The sequence below is a fragment of the Cyrtonyx montezumae genome, unplaced genomic scaffold (genome assembly GCF_038088225.1).
Source record: "Cyrtonyx montezumae isolate F1298 unplaced genomic scaffold, pur_monq_1.0 scaffold_17, whole genome shotgun sequence".
NCBI classification, from domain to species: domain Eukaryota; kingdom Metazoa; phylum Chordata; class Aves; order Galliformes; family Odontophoridae; genus Cyrtonyx; species Cyrtonyx montezumae.
This window is the reverse complement of record NW_027071903.1, coordinates 35,227,703-35,246,627: the sequence shown is the minus strand read 5'-3', so window position 1 is coordinate 35,246,627 and position 18,925 is coordinate 35,227,703. Positions and strand designations below refer to the sequence as shown.

Here is an 18,925-nt window from a genome sequence, read left to right as displayed (position 1 = left end):
TAATCAGGATTCTTCTGACACCAGGCTCGCCCGCAGAAAGCACAGAGCATCCGCTGCTCATCACTCCTCCTCCAGAGCAGCTGACTTGAAGTGCTGAAATTCTGCTGGCTGCTGGCTCCAGGAACTAGGAATCACAAAAACCAACCTCAGAACAAAAGCAGTGAAGAGCTGCTTTCACCAGTGGGCTCCACGCCTCTGCAAAACGCATCCCACTGGAATATGGTTTGATCCTGCTCGCCAACGGAAGGACAGGCAGGAGGAACAAGAGCCTGCAAGGAACCTGGGAGGACTCAGAGGAAGCTACTGGAGAAAGCAATTAGCAGGGACTTCCCTGCACAGATTTTATATATATATATATATTTAAGATGACCCAATATTGCATAATTTTCCATGCCTCTGCATCCCCCTGGTTGCTTTGGTTCCACGCACGACTGATCTCTCCTGAGCAGCACATTTGAGTACCCTACCTAGTGAGGCCCCAAGGTGTCCTTGGCTTTAGAGCCCCTGCTTGGGCAACAACAAATACAGAGCTAAGCTCCCCAGATCCTGCCCAACTGTAACTCATCATTATTTACTCCACAGGGCTACATGCTTTGAGTAGCACTAGCCCCAACCTGCACAAAGCTCAAGGGAAAAACAAAGGTAGGCATTAGGACACTGCAAAAACAAGCAAAGCCCCATACCTCTGCTTCCAACCAGAAGTCCAGTTCCCTCATAAAGGCTTTTCCACCCCACTGACAGCAGCCAGCACCAAGCAGGAGGCCTCAGCTCAGCTATTTCACAGAGGAGCAGTGGTACAGGCAACCCTCCTTCTGCATGCTGCTGTTTGCTTTCACGCTTCCCGCTGAATGTCAGCGGAGACTAAAGAATGACAAGTACACAGAGATACCCACAATAAATGCCAGCCCTTGTTAGCTGAGTAAATTGTGTGCTTAGCTGAGCCTTGGAGGAATCTTTGCAGAGTAAACACCGCCAGGGCTATGTGCTAGAGTAAATATGTGAAGAAGACACAAAGACATGAGGAACGACTTCACAGGAATGCAATTGAGTGGCACTGAATGCAGATGCAGTGATGGAGAAACGCTGCTCGGTCTGGGCCAGGGAACAGCTTGATATGCACTGAACTTCTGCCACCATGCACGCCCTCCCCAGGCCAACAGACCTCACGCTCCCTCCCAGGGAACACTCTGCTAAGTTGGGTTTCTTCCCCAACACAGACCTGAGCAGCTAGCCCAGACAGACCTCACAGGCAGCTCGGGCACGTGAAGAACAAGTCACAGACCTGATACAACTTGTTAACACGCTGCCACCTCCCTCCCAGCACTGCCAAGGACGCAGGCATCCTCCATCACAAGGCCTCAGGTTTAACCCTTATTTGGGCACGGTGGCTGCAGTGACTCTTCTCCTCCTGTATTCTCATTCAGGACACAAAGCTCCTTCCTGAGATACTGCAAAACATCACGTGTCAAGACACAACTTGACAAGGACTGGGAAACAGACACCTTGGCCACACAGCCTTTGCCCCAAGTGACAGAGAAAACAGCACACTGAGAGCTGAGTCAGAATGCCTCGTTCACACTGCTTGCAAAGCAACTCAGGTGAAGCCACAGTCTGCAGCCACTGCTCTCCTTTACAAAGTCCTGAGCACCATTTCCCAAGGCTCCCTCCTCCCAGGGTTCCCCAGAAACACTCTCAATACAGCTTACACTGACAACAGGATGACTGGGTCTAAATCAGAGATGATGCCTTTGCCCACTGGGGTGCAGCAGGTAAGGCAGGAGACGTGTGGCAGTGGGGACACAGCACACGGGTTAGCAACGTCCCAGAGGAATTCAGGGCCAAGCCCACCTCCCTGCAGGGAGGGTGAGAGCAGGAGTCCAAGGCCAGCCCCCCGATGGTGGTTATTTCACACCACCTAGTGGCATTGGCTTGCCACAGCAGAGCTTCCTGCTGGTCCGCTGCAGTCCAGGACTCACCCATTTAGCTCCAACTCAAAAATCTCTTCAAAAACCAAAAAAAGAAAAGCAGCCATCTTTAGGCTGTTCTTTCCTCTCTTATTGTGGGTTTTTTTTTTCCTCTTGTTTGCCCATTTCTGACTTAAATGCAATGTCTTGAAATGTAGACAATTACTAATGAGGTCATAAGCTTGTAAAAGCAAGATTGCACCCCAACCAGCACCCAGAACACAATGAAATGAACACATGCCTGCCACAGCTATCTGTGCTGGTGGCTTCTCTTTAAACAAGGACTTCTTGCTCCCCAGACTGAGGTGGAAGGCCTCAGAATCCAATAAGCAGCACAGCTCAAGACAACAAGTAAAACACTGCTGCATGGCTTCCTCCAAGGGATTACCATCGAGTCTGCTCTTAGCTTATCAACATCCATACTGCCACAGAGGACAGTGTTAACTCTAACAATTACCAGTGCTGTACAGCATCCTCCCCTAGCCTTATGCCAGGGAGATCTGTGGAAGGAATATAAACCCCCTCACAGACAACGTAAAGCTGGAGGCTGCAGTGTCTGGTAACCCAGTCACTCCCCATGAACAGAACCAACCTCCCTCCCCAAAGGATTTGCAGACCTGAAGATAAGCACGTCCCAAACGCACCGGGGAGCCAAGCAGATTCCTCACTTTGAATTCCAGGAGCATCACAAACAAGGGCTGCATTCAACCACAGTCTTTGCCCACCATGGTCTTCTTAATGGCTTACCTCGTCCTTGCTACAGCACAGATGTTAAACTGCAAAGATTAAGACTGATAAGAGCCACTGAATAAAAGTATTTATTTTACCATGCTTACAGAGCCACACATACAAGGTCCTCACCGTATCTGTGAGCACATTACCCTTTTACCCCATATCTACTAGAAGACTGAGACTGAAATAGTTTTCACAAACTGATTTGTATATTAAATAATTAAAGGTAATCCTTCCGAGAAGAAATTTACATTAGCAAGCTGCTGCTGGCTATAATAAGATATGAAATGGCATAAGAACACTCCTAAAGTGCATTACTGCATCTGAATAAATGGCAGCATTTACATCTCTTCAGAACAGAGGGCCTGACAAGAAAGGGATAGCGAACAGAAAACAAGTATGTTTAATAAGGAGCTGAAAAATAGGCAAGGCAACAGCCTTGTGTCATTACTCAGTAAAGATACAGCTTAACAACAAGGGTTTCATACATACAAGACAGAAGGTGTTCTTCAGAAGTCCACAGCATGCAACAGTAGAACCTTCCCCTGTCCACTGAAAGGATTTGCACCCACTCACACGCTTCTTTGGGTGTGCAAAAAGGATTTTCCATTTAACCATTGCCTGCATGGGCCAGTGTAAAAAACACACAGGCTTGTCGTGATAACAAAGCAGTCAGTTTGTCCCTGGCAGCAGATAAGCCTGATAAAAATCAACAGGATTCCAACGCAGCAGGACGTGAAGTTCATGGCTTTCTTCGCCTACAAGAAAACAAGGCAATCAAACAACTTTCAGATCTCACACAGCAGTAGTTCTCTGTAGCAGCAGTCAATAAGCCATTTACCTGTTGTGCTGCATGCATAAATTCCACATACTTCCTATGCTAAGGCTACAAGCAAAGCAAAGAGCTTATTTATCAAGAAGCAGTTGAAGTTTGTTTTCTTGGTTTTTAAAATAGCCACGGGCTTAAAATGAAGTTTGATTTCAATTTATTAGCTTTAAAGAAGGACGAGTCCCAATTCAACACACAGAAAATGACAAGACTTGCCACAGTAGTGGAAGGCTGCAGCAAGAGCTGGCTTTGTGAGAAGGGATGGAGTACACACCAACACGACAACAGCACCCGTGACCTCACCCACAACAGGAACCACTCGTTTCAGAAGCTCCCCAGAACACCTTGCAGCTACAGCTCTAAACCCTTTAGCACAAATAGCCATCACACAAGAGATGAGAGCCTGTGTTTCACTACTTCTCACTGTTCTGGTTCCAAATATGAGCAGTTTGGTTGGCTTTGGTGAAGCCAAATCTTGTGAAACCACAAACTGCCTTCCCCTGAGCTGAACAGGTGACTTCCACAGCATTGCCAGCACCTATCTGCAAGAGTCCAAACCTGGATGCTTAGGTCTGCCCTGCAACATCGAGTTCAGCAAGACTAAATCATCTGCAACGTTTCTTTTATAGGCAAGAGATTTGTTTTAGATGTCTGGTTCAAGTGTTAGGCACTAACTTCACTGAGTACATTATTTCAGCTTCTCCCAGAAAAGGAGGCTTCTGATCTGGTACATTTGCTGCATAACTGCAACTCTGATCCCATCACATTAAAGAATGATGAGAGTCCCAAAGAATTCAGACTTATCTATGCATCTAAAGAAGAAGAAAGCTTCTTCTACCACAACTAAAGCCCACGCCTCCTTAGCAGATGCCTTGGCAGTTGCATAGCAGGTAGCAGCTGAAATACTAGCTGCATTCAGGTATTCTACTAAATACATCCCATGATTCCCTCAGTTTCCACTCAAAATGGTGAGGTATTTGTAGCTTTATTTAAATTTACCTGAAGATACAAAGATGGGGGTTTTGTTTTGACTACAACAGCAACTGATGAAGGCCAGAGGGACTGGAGAGGGATACAGGGCAGTCCTATGCCACTGCCACCTTCAATCCCACTCCAATTTTGACCTGCCAGGCATGCTACAGCCCCCAGCTTTTTACAGTCCAGCTAGGAGCACTCTGAATTGCTGCAGAAGGACAAGATCGAACCTGACATTCTGCTCACAGCACTAAATGCCAGAGAACATGCCAGAACACATCTTCTGGGTAGAAGTCCCCTACAGATCTGTACAGTCAGTGTTTCCAACACTCAACAAACCTGTTCACTTGACAGCATGCTGAAAGCGTACGCATCACAAACCCAAAGCAGGAAGGGCATCGAGGTGAAGGGGAAAAAAGCACTGTCTCACTTCAGGTGTTAGCAGGAAAGAGAACAATACACCAGCTAGAGGAGGGGCACTTACTTGGGCTGAGCGTGATGCTGATATCCAGGTCCAAGAGCAGATCCTGCCCTCATTTCCACGGCCACAGAGCACTGAGAAGACACAGAAAGTCAGTCTCTAACCCTAAACCTGACCCAGCTTATCAACATTACTCCAAGCCCCCATCCAGAGGAAACATGAGACATCTCCCTCCTTTGTAGCTTACTCTGGTTTCCACATCAGTCCATTCAGAGTCTGCAGCATCCTCTGGTGGATCAGCATTGGAAGGTGATGATCTTCGTTTTCGACTGTAAGACAAGGATGGGGGAAAATGCTATAGAAACATTCTTTAAAGGGATGTGACAGGATTCTCATGCACTATATGTTCTTCAGTTAAACACTTTTCTGCCAACAGCATACCAGCCTTAGCAGCACCATCAGTACCTACAAGCTCCCCAAGTGTACTTTCACATGATTTTGAGTTAGACACAACAACTTTTTGTTCAATCATTTGGACCAGAATCAGTTACACATTAACCACCCAACTTACACAATTTTGGGCCCCGATTCTGTTGGAAGTTAAGAGCACAACTCACCCAGTTGGAGACTCCTGCTTCAGTATCTCTATCTCTGTGAACTGCACAGCCTGACCACCGCCTCTGGTTTTGAAAACATCACCCTGGGAGCCAAAAGCAGTTAACAAGTTACAGTCATGAGGTTACAGGGGCAGCCACGCAGTTAGTTTTCAGGTGGAAACTTAAGCACTCACAGCTACAGTTTCCTTTCAAGTTACTAAGCATACACCAGCAAGTACATTCTTCCTCACTAGACATAAAGTAATCAAGCAAAACCAACAACTACGAAACCTCAAAGGGAAAAAGATGCACGCTCATAACAAATGAAAAGCTTTTCTCTATGAATTACAAAGAGTTCTCAGTTTGCCTCAGGTAAGAACAGTCAGCATTTTGGACCACAAACACTGCAAGCATTCAAAGCCTAAGCCACCCCAGCCATCTGCTCATTAGCTGTACACTAGGAACTCTGTTTTGGAGCATTTGAGCATCCTTCACTGCAGCCACCTAACTCCCTAATCTAAATCAAATATCATTCCAACAAGACCAACTCTGCAAGATTAGCTGCAGTCACGAGTCTAAGAAACTTTCATTATGAATGGATTATTGTATTTTACTAGAGGGGAAAAGAAACCTTAATTACTTCCAAGAAAGATGGCGACCAAGTAATAAGCACGTGATGGTGTACACACAAAGTAATGACAGAGCCCAGGAAAAGCATTCTCAGACTCTAAAACCTTCCTGGAGCCCGACAGCACAAAGCTTCCCAATCCCATCTCTCAGCACTCGGGGTCAAACATACCTTTCCGCAAGGCACAAGCCCACAGCACAAATACATTGCCAGAAATAGGATTTGACAGGGTTATCACAAGTTTAGCACAGGGGTGTTGGCTTTACCTTAATTAGTTTTGTCTCAATCTCCCCATCAGAGGCTAGCTCCTGGTGCGTCAGCATGTACTTGTCACACTTAGCTAGTGCCTTTTCACTTGCAGCTGCTACTGTGATGGCATGAAGGACATTTGGCTGCATGACTGTGTCAGTGGGCAGATTAGAAGGTGGTTTATGATCTACCCATCTCTCCCCAGCTGAGCGCGACCGTCTGTGTCTGAGGCGAACTGGAGGTGCGTTCTGATCATAGTGGAAGAGAACCACAAGAAATCAGCACACAGGAAGCTGCTTCAAAGGATTATCATTAGCAAAAGCCAATTTTGCAGGTCTGGTTAAGATGTGTTTATCTGAAGATCAAAGCTTTGTTCCCTTTGGAATCCATCGGGAAATGTACTGTTACCGTGAGCCCTGCAAAGAACTCCCGATGGATTCTGTGCCAATTATTCCCCACTAATTTGATGTCGTTTTATCCAATCAGTTGCATTCCCTACGCAGTAAAGTTTTCTCAAGGAGAATCTCTTTCTCTTTGGCAGCACTCCTGCCAGATTTCCCAGATCTGATTGCTGTGAACATATTAACCGACCTGAAAAGAGAAATTTGGGGTGTTCCCACAGAGGCACTAATGGATCAAGATATAATCATGACGTAGCAGAGGGAACAGAATCAGTATGGATTTCCAACACCTCTGGAAGATGCAAAGCCTCTGTTAACTCAGAAGTATTATGAGCAGAGGAAAAGGAGGAGTGCCCTTTCCTTGCATTACTGCTTCTGAGCCCAGCTGCTGGAAATCCACAAGAAGCAATGGAGCTTCACAATTTATTTCATCTTTAATCTTAAGTTCACCGTCAGTTGCTCAGGTAAACCAGAAAATAGAGGAAATCTGTTTCCAAATCCTTGAACGGGCATTTGAAAGAATACCTCAGGCTCTCTCTGTTCTGTTGACTCACGAATTTACAGAGCTCTGTGAATCACAGTGGTGTCACATAACCCAAAGCTACGAATGCAAACTCCATCCACCGTGCTTTCAGATGATGAGCAGCAACTGGGATTTTTCCCTGCAATAGATGTGAGGCTAGCTGTGTCCCTCACAGGTAAACCTCACAGAGCTAAAGCAGCTTTTAGAGATTAAACGTACCTAGGGACACGTGGCTTTCAACAAGACAGTTTTACATGAAAACTGGGAATAAAACACTCAAGATCTGTCCACTCTTTAGTGGAGAAGCAGCAAGTAATTCTGCCAGGGTGCCCTAGAAAACTAGAAATTATGTCCAAAAGGAAGATGCTACTACCAGTCACATTTTATTGTAGGAGAGAACACATCCCACACTCTGATGCTGGTGGCTTGTGTATTAGTGAACTGGAACAGCATCTGCTTACACCACATCCCATACTTTGAAGGGCTGGAGCTGGCAAGTAACAAGAATGTTGAAAGCATTATCCAAAAGATGAATCCTACCATGATAAACTACTTGGGAAGCCCCCTCAAGAACTCTGAGCCTGGGAGTAGGGTGTAGTACAATTCTCTTGGTTTTACCTGAGCCACTGTGACAGTTACCCCATGATAGAGATACCACAGATATAAACATTTGCACACAGTAATTTAATGGAAAAGCATCTCTCAACTGTAAGCAAAGCCCCCAGAATTAATGCAGATGAGTAAATTTGGAAAGGCTATACTAGGAAAGCAAAAGTTAACAGCTATTCGAGTGAGAAATTCATCCAAGCACTATTTCTAGCAGACATGTGGCTGGCTCATAAGACCACCTTTTAAGCTGCCCAAATGGACCATGGTAGGTTGCAGGCTGTAAGACAGATCTGAGGAGACAGATACGAATCAAAACAAAGACATTGATAGCTACAAGAAAAAAAAAAGGCCTAGTTATTTCAGAGTTCCTTTCCACAGCTATCTACACGCTAATAAGAAATGAAAATGCTTTTTAAAAGGTTCTTTAAATGCCAAATTCAATATTTAAATTGAGTAACGGGGAGATTCAACTTGGAAACAGTAATGCCCTATGAGAAATACACATAGGGGAAAATTCAAACATCTCTTTTACACTCGGTGTAAGAGAGCAGTTGCGATGAACTTTTGAGCCAGACTAAGTCACACTGCATTCAGCTGTTGACAGGAGCAGCACTAACCCTGCAGCATTGATCCTCTTCTATTTCTAGCTCATCTCTACGCTTGGGAACCTCAGTGACTCCAGTCCAGCACATCCCTCGCCTTCTGTCTGAGGTGTTACAGTCTCTACTTTGTTCTGGTTCTTGTTGTCTAGTCCTTGTTTTAAGGGTGCCACCGGTATTCTTGTGTGAAGGGGTTTTCTGCTCCCACTCCATAACACAGGAAGCCACAGAAATGCTGCTACAAAAGTTAGAGCGTCTGTGCACCTGCTGGTTGCTCACGAGCTGCTGCCTGTCAGGGACCTGAGCAATAAAGTTACGTGAGGGCTAAAGAGAATGGGAAAGCAGTTAGCAATACAGATACACGAGGCAACAAAACAGTGTCACTGCACGTAGCCAACATTCAGTGGAGCCACCCAAATGTATGGCTTTGGAGAGCTACTGCACTGCAGTGACAGCACTAAGAATCAGTTCTTCCAACACTAAAGGCATTAGGAAAGTAGGAGCACAAATAAAAAACACTGATAAATACAAAGAGGAGAGGAAGAATTCAAAAGCAGTTCAATCATCCAAATTCTGTGCTTGGGAAACAATTTCTAGAGAAAAGTGCTCTGCATTTTAGTTCACTCTCAGAAGTATGCTTGTCCCTTTACCAAGAAGAGGCTTTAAAGGCAACTTACAGGTACTGGTGGTGGAGACACTGATCTCTGAATAGGCTTCTCCCTGTCTCTCTCCCGTGAAGGCCTCTCTGGCTTTTCATTCTTTGGTTCAGTAACAATGGCCTTCAGCTGCTTCAGCTTTTCATCTTTGACCCAAAGTTTGTTCTGCATTTCCAGCTGCTTTGCTGCTACACGACGCTCCTACAAAGACAAAGCAAAGAAAAGCATGAAGTACCTGACACAAACAGAGCAGCTGGGCTGTAAGTTTGAATATAATCTGCATTCTATATGCAAGGACATTCTTTTCCTATGAGATACAAGCTGATGAAAGTAATGATGTATTGAGCTAAAAAGAAAGACTGCCAAGACTATGTCTGATGCCATAAATATTTTGATTCCTAAACTACAAGGGCAAATCAGACCACCATCTAACTGCAGTTCATTGATAGCCCTGAGGAAGTAAACAGTCCTGCAGTAGTGCAAATTAATTCCTCAGATTTAGTTCCCTCATTCTTCACGAAGCACATACCTGAACAGGAGTTTACATGAGGATAATGGGGAAAAGCCTGATATCAGGCTTCTCCTGACAACTGACAGGACAAAAGAATCACTCCTCAGAGGGTCATAAACCCAAAAGAACAAGTTCCACATACTGAAATGAAACACACAAGAGAGCTGCTCTAGTTGTATCGTGGGCCCTCGAGGAATTCATTCAATCATATAACATTTATGAAATTTAAGATGAAAATGCCTGTTCAAATCCTCAATTAAAAGCCAAATACGTCTTCCCTCTTAATAATATTAAGAAAACAAAGAAAAGCCTTAAAAAAAAAAAGCAACAAACAACCTAGCTCCCCAGTTCCCTCCAGCATTACTCCATTAGACAGCTCTAACACATCCTGCAGCATACTCACACACTCCTTCTCCCATTTCATGGTTGTTTCAGCAACCATGCCTTGCAGCCGTGCCTCCAACCTGCGCTTGTCAGAAGCCTGACGCTGCAGCTTCTGGCTCTTGCTTTCCAGTTCTTGCTGAAGGTGACGTTTATCTTCTTCATAAATCGTAGCAGTCTTCTCTAAAATCTCAATCTGGAAAAAAGAGAGGAAGAACTCTGCTATGTCCCTCAGGCAACACAACCACCTAAGCCCAGAAGCACAGTGGCTGTGCTGGAATATATGCTCATTAGAGCTGTTTCACCAACACACCCACCAGCTGAGAAGCTCACGTGCCAGGGAGTTCTGCACACTTTACAACGTGACCCATTTAAATGCATTACTGAAGTCTCAATTTGTGGACACGCAGCTCAGAGTTTAGTGGTGGACCTGGTAGTGTTAGAGGCTGACATTTGGACTTCAGGACCTTAAGGGTCTTTCCCAGCCTAAATGATGCAACAGTTCTGCTCAAAAAGCTAGAAACACTCAGAGGTTCCCCACAAGGTACCTTTGATTTTGTTTCTATCCACCTTAAAAGCAACTTGAAGAAACTTGCCAAATGGTGGACAGAAAAAGCTTGCTGTGCTTAGGAACCATATAGCACACAACAAGGGAAGGAAACTCACCTTGTATTCCAAAGTTTTCATTTTCTTCTCCAGGCGTTCTAACTCTGTTTTCTGTCCTGCTATTATCTTCTCTTTTTCAGACAGCTTCCCCTGAATGTAGTTTTCTTTGGACATAACACTGGAATCAAGTTCTCGCAGCACAGTCTTAAATGAAACCACTGCAAGAGAGTCAACACAGTTTACTTTCTCCTCCTTTCTCCTACTCACCTGACACTACCAGCTACTTCATTACCCCAACAAAAGGGTTTTTAGACCGCCAGCCTAGGCGAGGTAATTATTCCACACTAGTGCACAAGAGATGCCTGAGCAGCAGTGAGGACACCAAAATCCTGCTCCACATCAGTGCTCAAATTCTTACCGTTCTTGGCAAACTCCTCTGACAGTTTCTGTCGGAGTTTATGACGTTTTTCCAGGACTTCAATAAACTTTGGAAGCGTTTGATCATCGTTAATATCCAATAGCTCACACGAAGGCAGGGGAGGAAAGTTCTGCACAAATATTTCTGAAGCAGATTGCTCTTCTGTTTCTGTAAGATTTAAAGCCAAGGAACTCTGTCAGCAAGCCAGAGAACAAAGTTCTCGTTTGACAATGCACAGCCACAGATCACTCCACAGAATTATGAAGGAGACAGGATGTAGAATTATTAATGAGAACTACACGTTTTCTGAATAGTTGACAGTATTGAGAAGAGATTAAACGTGACATTTGTGATTCATTCCTTACAATACCTCCGGGCAAATCCTAATTTCTAAAGTAAACCCAGAGCGCATAAACGCATCAAAGCATTATCTTCAGCACAATCTCTTCTCCAGAGCTGCAGTAATGGGACCCTGAACTCAGCTCATCATCAACAAAGAATTACTTTGAGAATTGTAGCATAAGCCCAATTACAGTGTAAGCAGCACTGCAGCATGAAAAGAGCAATTCAGGTGCACCTAATGCAGAGAAAGCTCACCACCAGCAGCTAAGCACAGCTCCTCGTGTGCTTTCGAGGCTCAGGTTTGTTCTTAGAGAGGCCTTCATCCCTTAACAATAGGGAGAAAGGTGTGTGCTGTGATCACCTGGCTCTCTATTTACCTCCGTTAATTGGGCCACCTCGGATCTCCAGCTTCCGTGCCAGCTCCTCTCTGAAGGCCTGATTCCTGAAACGCCTCCCGGGCGTTAAACCACACAGCGGTCTGTCCACAGGCCTTGCAACTTCCACCTCCTGAGTCATCTCTGCAAAACGCATCACTTGCTACAAAGGAACAAAAGCCAGCCTGACGACTCCATTCAAACAGCAGCTGTCCCCAAAGTGACATTTGAGAGCCACAGAAGTTTTAGCAGAGATGTTATCAACATAAAATCTTCACTGTTTCCCAGCTGGATAGCTTGCAAATCTGAAATACAGCATCTAAAAATCTTTCCAGTTACACCTTCCCTTCCTTCAGCCCTCAAAGAGCCATAATCCTGACTGCACACATGTCTTAAGTTCTTGCAAATACTGTCCTGGTCATATTTTGGTGCTTTAGCCCCCACTGCCTGGACTGCTGTGAATAAGAAACTTCCTGTGTTGCACACGAGCAGTATTAGCATGTTTGAGAGGAGAAATTAAGACTTAGAGGGCATACCCACCCTGCAGCATTACATCTGGCTGCCTGAAGTGTCCAAACAGTATAAGTTATCATCCCTGCCACCTACTAAAGTAGCTCAATAATTCAGAGCTAAATGTAGAGTGGAAAAAGATAAGAACTGCAGAAAGTTACCAAGCTTTCCTCGTAGTCCTCAGCTTTAGGATTAACACATACAATCATACGCACTTTTCCTTCACCATCAAAATAGTTCTTGAAGAGATGAGTCAGTTTGGAGTCTCTGTATGGAACTATCTAAAAATGAAGTAGAAAAAAGCTCAGGCAAGCTCTTCTTACATCAGCTCTTCATCACAAGATGCTTGAAAGGCAGGTTGGATACCTTATTTGTTCCATACATCTGGTTCTCCCGTAGAACTTCAATACACGTTCTCAACGTCATTAATGACTGATTTATATTACCTTAAAATAATGACATCAAATAAAACTCTGTAAGCAGCTATCCGCATCATATATGCAATGTATTATTATTATATAATTTTTTTTTTTTTTAAGATAAACTGCCTGGACCCAGAAGTCATTTGCTACTGATACCCATTCCAAATAATCTGAACTATCCACAAATGCAATAAATGCTTCCAAATCTTTCAGTTCCTAAGCTGGAGGATTGAAGGCCATCAAAGGAGATAACCAAGTATAGTAACAAAACACTTAACAATTCTCCTTCTGGTTTCTTTACAAGATTAGCACCTGCACAGCCAAGCCTATAAAACTGATGGGCCAAGCGTGGCACATACCTGCTTCTCGCAGCCTGTTCCCTTCAGCTTTTGTTCTATTTGTCCTTTCACTTCCAGCCAGATCAACTAAGGACAGCTGGCTTAAAATGATCTGCTCCTTCTCCTGTTACAGGAAAGAAATTAGGCTAATTATTAGCTCTACACTCCCCACGTTCTATGGGGGCACGGGGTGGGTGGGGCGCAGGGGAGCATACCTCACAACCCCAAGCCAGCAGGCACACTTAAAACAAAACACATATTGCACCTTCAGAATAAGTTTGAGAGCACATTTATAGCCCGTGCCTCTCTAGGGTTTTTGTGAACAAGTTTATCAAATCCTCTGTCTTGCAGCACAAGCTAGATTATATCAAGCACTCTTGTTCAAAGCCTTTAAGTCTTATATTCTTACTTTAAGATGTTTTGCTCAAAACAGAGGAGGAATAAATGAAAGAACAGTTCTGCTGCTCTCTTTAATGCTCTATTTACAGGATGGAGAGAAATGAAATACTTAAACCTCATAATTTTGATTCACTTCAAAGATTTGCAAGTTTCAGTATACCTAAGTTTACACCAGCACTATTTCTAACCTCTGTATCCATACATGCACACACACACACGTGCAATTCCCCTTTAATAGCATGCCCCAGAACTCACCTGCAGCACGTTATCTCCATCTGCATCCAGAGGGGCCTGAGCCAGCTTTATAAAGAAAACACCATGGGATCGACTGGATTCCCGATTCAGCTGAGTGTTTGCAATGCGCCTCTTCTTCTGTCCTGTTTGAAAGAAGGAGAACATCCCCTGCAAACACCTGCTTCCTTTAACAGACTTGTCTCCTACTAAAAGCCAGTTGTGTTTTCAGCATGATCATACAAAGTCAATACAGACAGATCATCTTTAAGTTACGTTTCAGCACCGTTTACCTTTCCAAAAGGCTTCAAAAGCTTCCTCTGTGGATTTCACCTCTACTTCTGTGCATCCCATGACATACATGTTGTGATTCTGGTCCTCACGAAGTATTTTGGATTGTGGAGGTCTAAAGGGCAAGAAAAGAAGGCACTAAATTTCAGTGGAGTTGGATATACAGTAGTGTATCATCTCATGCAAGTCCTCTATTATTTAAGTATACAATTCAGACTAAATACAGCAATTATCCACACAGCAGATGGAAGTGGAAGTACAAGGAGCCAAGATTAGTTACACTTCAGCTACTAATTTAGAAGCTGTGTTTAATTGCAAGTCTTACTGGAAATCATAGGTTTGTGTGGCAGCTATTGCATAACTACATGCACAGGGCTCCTATAGAAGCAAGATGGCTTCAACAGCGTTCTACATTCACTAGTAAAGCAAAGAGGGGGTAAGGAGTCAGTTTATTTTCTGCTTCTACTAAAATGCTCTCATCATTATCAGGAGTAACACACTTAGGCACATACATAAAGTCACCGTTTCGCACAGGAGTGTTGCAATTGTTCCACCTACCAAAAAAACAGGATTAAAAATATTAAGTCATTCAGCTTGCCTCCAAGATCTTTTCATGTTTAATGCACTGTAGCTTCCATAAGTGAAAATAATCCAAGATTTTTCCTAGGCTGATATCTGGATACGATCAGCAAGAAACTAAACCTAATTTCATTCCTATTTAGAGAGCATTCAGGTATTCAAACTTGTTTCAAAGCAGTGCCCTGGAGCACGCTCTCAATGGCTCAACACAATGGCTTGTTTTGCTCTAGCTAAGTCCTTGTAGATTGGCCAGCTCCCTAATTAACTCAAGTACAAGTAGATATACATAGCTTTCTTTAATGGATTTAGAATTTTAAAGATCTGTTCAAATAAGTCTGATTTATAGACTGTCTTTCCAAAGATCACAAGATTTACTGGTTCTGGACCACGGCCAAGTACATACCTTTCCAAAAAAACATCCAGAATTTCATGTGAGACTATTCATCTCTGTTGCTAAGGAAATGACTGGCAAGGAGTAGAAATAATGCACAAGCTTTTCCCCAGTACACAGTTTTCCAGAGGAAAACATCAGCTATGAAATAGCTTGCTCTTCAAGCTGTGGTCACAAGCTAGGAATAACACCAATAGACAACCTCAGCAGGATACAGCATTGCCTAAGAAATTAAATATTTACTTATTTCTCTTCCATTACACTAGGAAACTCAGCACACTTAAATACCCTTGTCCAGATTCCTCAGACATCACCTCTGTGACTTTTGGAAGCGATTCACCTGAACTGAGACAGACTTGCAGAGACTACAGCCACAAAGACACGCAATCCTCACAAAAGCAAAACCCCTGTGAGTTTATCAATATTGTCATTCCTACTAACTTGGGTTTTATCAGCTCAAACGGAGCCTCCTCCAGGAGGTCATAAATGTAGTTGTTGTAGATCTCGATGTAGGAGACGAAGACGCTGTAGACGTTATCTTCATCGACTTCTTCCACTTTGCAGTGATCTTGCACGTTGATCATATCAGCAAACTCTGGATCTATCTGTCGCCTGTTGATCACACACAGTAAGCAATTGTGATGGAGCACCCACAGCCAGCTACCTTGTCTGGCTGAACAGCCAAAAAAAATAAGCTCACAGTGACAGCTGGTGCAGTTTGAGTACAGAAACACATTAGAAACTAAAGCCAGCATATCCAGATTCAGGTGCACTCAGGACAGTCTAAATAGATAGATCCACTTATCCAGTAGTGCTGCACTCAGCTCCAGTAAGAAGCACCTTGCAGAATTCCTGGATAGCTGATGCTGGAATCATACACCGTTCAGCAACCTCAATATTTTGCAAAACATCCTCAAGCTGAACTTCACAGTAACCCTTCCTGGTCAAATCATAACATTTTACTCATGTGGAAACATACCAAAAAAATAGCCTCACATCATTCAATTCTAAACTTTAGAATCAAAGCATTTCACTATGCAGCTTTCCAATCTACGTGGAACATAAGACACTAAATTGAGTATCACTTGCATGAATTTCATCCATTCTTTTCCCCAACAATAAGATAAAGACACCAAGATAATTTAAAGTCACAGTTTCAGAATAACATTTACATTAACTAATCTTTTCCTGCACGTTACAATAGTTACTCACTTGCCAGAAGGAGTTTTGGGAACAGGCATGGCATCTCTTCTTTGCCGCTCTAACAGAGCATCTACTTCACACTGAACATCCACGCCATTCTTGTCATCAAGCTTAAAAACCTGAACAGTGAACATGTTGAGTCAATGCAATGACAAACAGTAGTGAACATAAGGTGTTGGCCAGCAAAAGACAAGTTATTTGATCAAGCTGTCTGGCAGCCAGCAAATACCACACCCCCTCACTAACACTCAATCTGCTAAGCTAATTCCAAGGAGATTTGACAGAAAACAGGTACTCCCAAAACAAAAATATTTCACAGAGGCTGCCAAGCTAGCATGCTACCAAGGAAAAAGCTTCCAGTATTGTTTCAAATATATTTGGATGGCAAAAAAATAAAAAGAAAAGCAATATAGAGAAGGATGTTCTGTTTTAAGTATGGAATTAGAAGTTGTCTCAGGATACAAAAGCCACAGGAAACCCTAACTCATTTTTTTAATTGATTAAAAAATGAGCAACAATTACAAGAACACTTAGACCATACATCATCTTGATACACCTGTCCTAGAAACCAGGCCTGACTCCTTGGTCCTGCTTCAGAAATCCCATTGTTTTTTGGAGGGTATTTCCTGTTGTTTAAGACAGGAGATGTTCCATTTCAGGTTGCTGTGAGCAGCAGAGTGGAGAATTTGGTACAAAACTACTCACAAATCTCTTGGCCTGGAAGGGTCCTATGCTGTTGAAGATCATATCCAAACACCGTGGGAGAAGTCCTCCATCACCAGGAGATCCTGTCATAGTGTGGGTTTTCCCACTGCCTGTCACCCCATATGTAAAAAGGAGACCTAGAGGAGAAAGGGAGTCCTATAATCATGCTTACAGTCTCAAAAAGCATCAGTTACATTCTGACTTTTTTTTAACTTGGGTAAAACATTCTCGTGAAAAAAGGCCTCTGCTGAGGCACACTTCAACTACAACTGCTAATACTTCCCCTGTTTTGGGATCAAGCATTTGGAAATGGAAACAGAAATACAGCCACTAAGTCCCAGGTACAGCAGTCTGATTTACTTTGGCTGTTACTTGGGAGCTTGACATTAACCAGATACTTCAAGCTATCAAAGAATGCCTAGAACAAATTGATTTGTTTCTATGGTCAGCCTTTAGGAGGGTAATTCACATCTGGAAAAAAAGTTTCTTCAGTTAATAGTGCACAAAAATTATAATTGGGCTCACAAAGCACACACAGCATTACACAAGGGCTCCCAAGGAAGTCATACAGGGGAGCTGAACCACAGCAGTTCCCATTGCAAATAAGCTGTATACATATATATAATTACAAATATATTTTTTACATAGTCAAGAAACCTGAAATCATAACAGTACCAAAAAAAAAAGAAAGCAGACACACAAAGGCATGAGAGCAAACAAGTAAACCCTTACCGTTTTTCCCACGAATGAGATCTTCCACTAGAGGTTTAGCCACCACATCAAAAAGATCCTTCTGAGCAACAAGGGTACCGAAGACTTCTTTAAAGGAATACTGCGTCTGAAGTGAAGAAGACACATTGCCCTCGGTCTTAAGATCCCCAGCCCAGAAGTCCATTGCTTCAAAATGCTTCACTCCTTAGAACTGCTTTCCATTAGCTTAGCAGAACAGCAAAGAACACGCTCTAAGATTACAGCTGCCTTTGAACATGCACAGTTGCTCCACTACAGCTCTTCTAATAATCAGTAAGATATGCATAACAAAGAACTGCAACCTCTGCTTTTTATAAAGCTTATGTCCATCAATAACCAGTGATCAGAAAGCCTGGCCTCACATGCAAATAGAGAAGCTCACAACCTTCAGTTTCGAGCTCAGGTCTCTGCTTCGCCCCCAGCCATCACCTACACAGGTACTTAAGGAACCACGGACACCTCACAATGGATAAAGTCATATTATTCCAGCATTTAATGTTCTTGCTTTTAAGTTCACATCTTTCCCCAGCCCAGCCCTGTTTCCAGCCATAGGTTTTCAATGCACTTGGGCAGATCTGACCACTTTGCCTCAAAGCACTTGCAAGTATTTAAATATCACTTCATATACTTGAAGATTCTCCTGTTACAAACTCAAAAACAAAGTATCCTGCATGCCAGCTAACACTCATTATGCCTTACCCACAGAAAGCCAAAGGCACTGTCTCACTTAGAGCTACTGCACTTTGTTGGGACCTGTAGTTAGCCATTTAACAACCAAGCCACACTCAGAGCTATAGTTCCACATTCTGTATGTGGTTCTGAAGTCCCCTTTCCAGAAAGCACAACAGCTGCTTGGTGTAAGCAACCTGCTACCTTCTTCCCACTTCACACCATCTCACCACTTCGGAACAGTTTAGTTAGAAGGAGCCTTCAAAGACTGAATCCAACTGCCTGACCTCACTGGGACTAACCAGAAGTTAAAGCCTATTACTGAGGACACCACCCACCCTGCCAGGAAGCCCACTCCAGAGTTTGACCCTTTTCACAGTAAATAAATGTTTCCACTCTGATCCTCCATGGCACAGCTCTGCACTGGTTGCAGGGAGAAGAAACCAGCCCACTCACTCTCCTCTTCCTATATATTAACTACTGCTTTCCCCTTCAGTACACACAAACACTGCTCTTTGCTGAGCTTAAGGATACAACAACTCTTAACTCCCTCATGCCTCATTTTACTTAGAGCTGGTTTCTAAGAATCAGAGCTCAGTGAACGAGTCCTTTGAGCTGCCTTG

The 18,925-nt window shown here is 43.6% G+C and overlaps 1 protein-coding gene across 1 annotated transcript; it reads right to left on the bottom strand.

Moving 5' to 3' along the window:
• Window positions 1–2,766: 2,766 nt before the first annotated feature.
• On the bottom strand, window positions 2,767–17,692 carry KIF23 (kinesin family member 23). Its single transcript, XM_065734101.1, has 20 exons — window positions 17,616–17,692; window positions 16,884–17,020; window positions 16,188–16,297; window positions 15,417–15,587; window positions 14,008–14,120; window positions 13,739–13,860; window positions 13,106–13,208; window positions 12,691–12,770; window positions 12,486–12,605; window positions 11,818–11,977; window positions 11,099–11,266; window positions 10,741–10,898; window positions 10,097–10,270; window positions 9,204–9,383; window positions 8,545–8,826; window positions 6,412–6,642; window positions 5,539–5,621; window positions 5,169–5,250; window positions 4,985–5,055; window positions 2,767–3,454 (listed from the first exon to the last, which is right to left on the bottom strand). The coding sequence occupies exons 2-20, from the start codon at window positions 16,971–16,973 to the stop codon at window positions 3,439–3,441; spliced, it is 2,514 nt and encodes an 837-aa protein (XP_065590173.1). The 5' UTR covers window positions 16,974–17,020; window positions 17,616–17,692; the 3' UTR covers window positions 2,767–3,438.
• Window positions 17,693–18,925: the final 1,233 nt, after the last annotated feature.

Coding starts and splice junctions, on each gene's coding strand:
- KIF23 (XM_065734101.1), bottom strand. CDS start 16,973: ATGACAGGATCTCCTGGTGATGGAGGACTTCTCCCACGGTGTTTGGAT. Junction 9,384..10,096: donor TGAAATGGGAGAAGGAGTGT/GTGAGTATGCTG, acceptor TTGTCTTTGTAG/GAGCGTCGTGTAGCAGCAAA. Junction 5,056..5,168: donor GGACTGATGTGGAAACCAGA/GTAAGCTACAAA, acceptor GTGTCTTCTCAG/TGCTCTGTGGCCGTGGAAAT.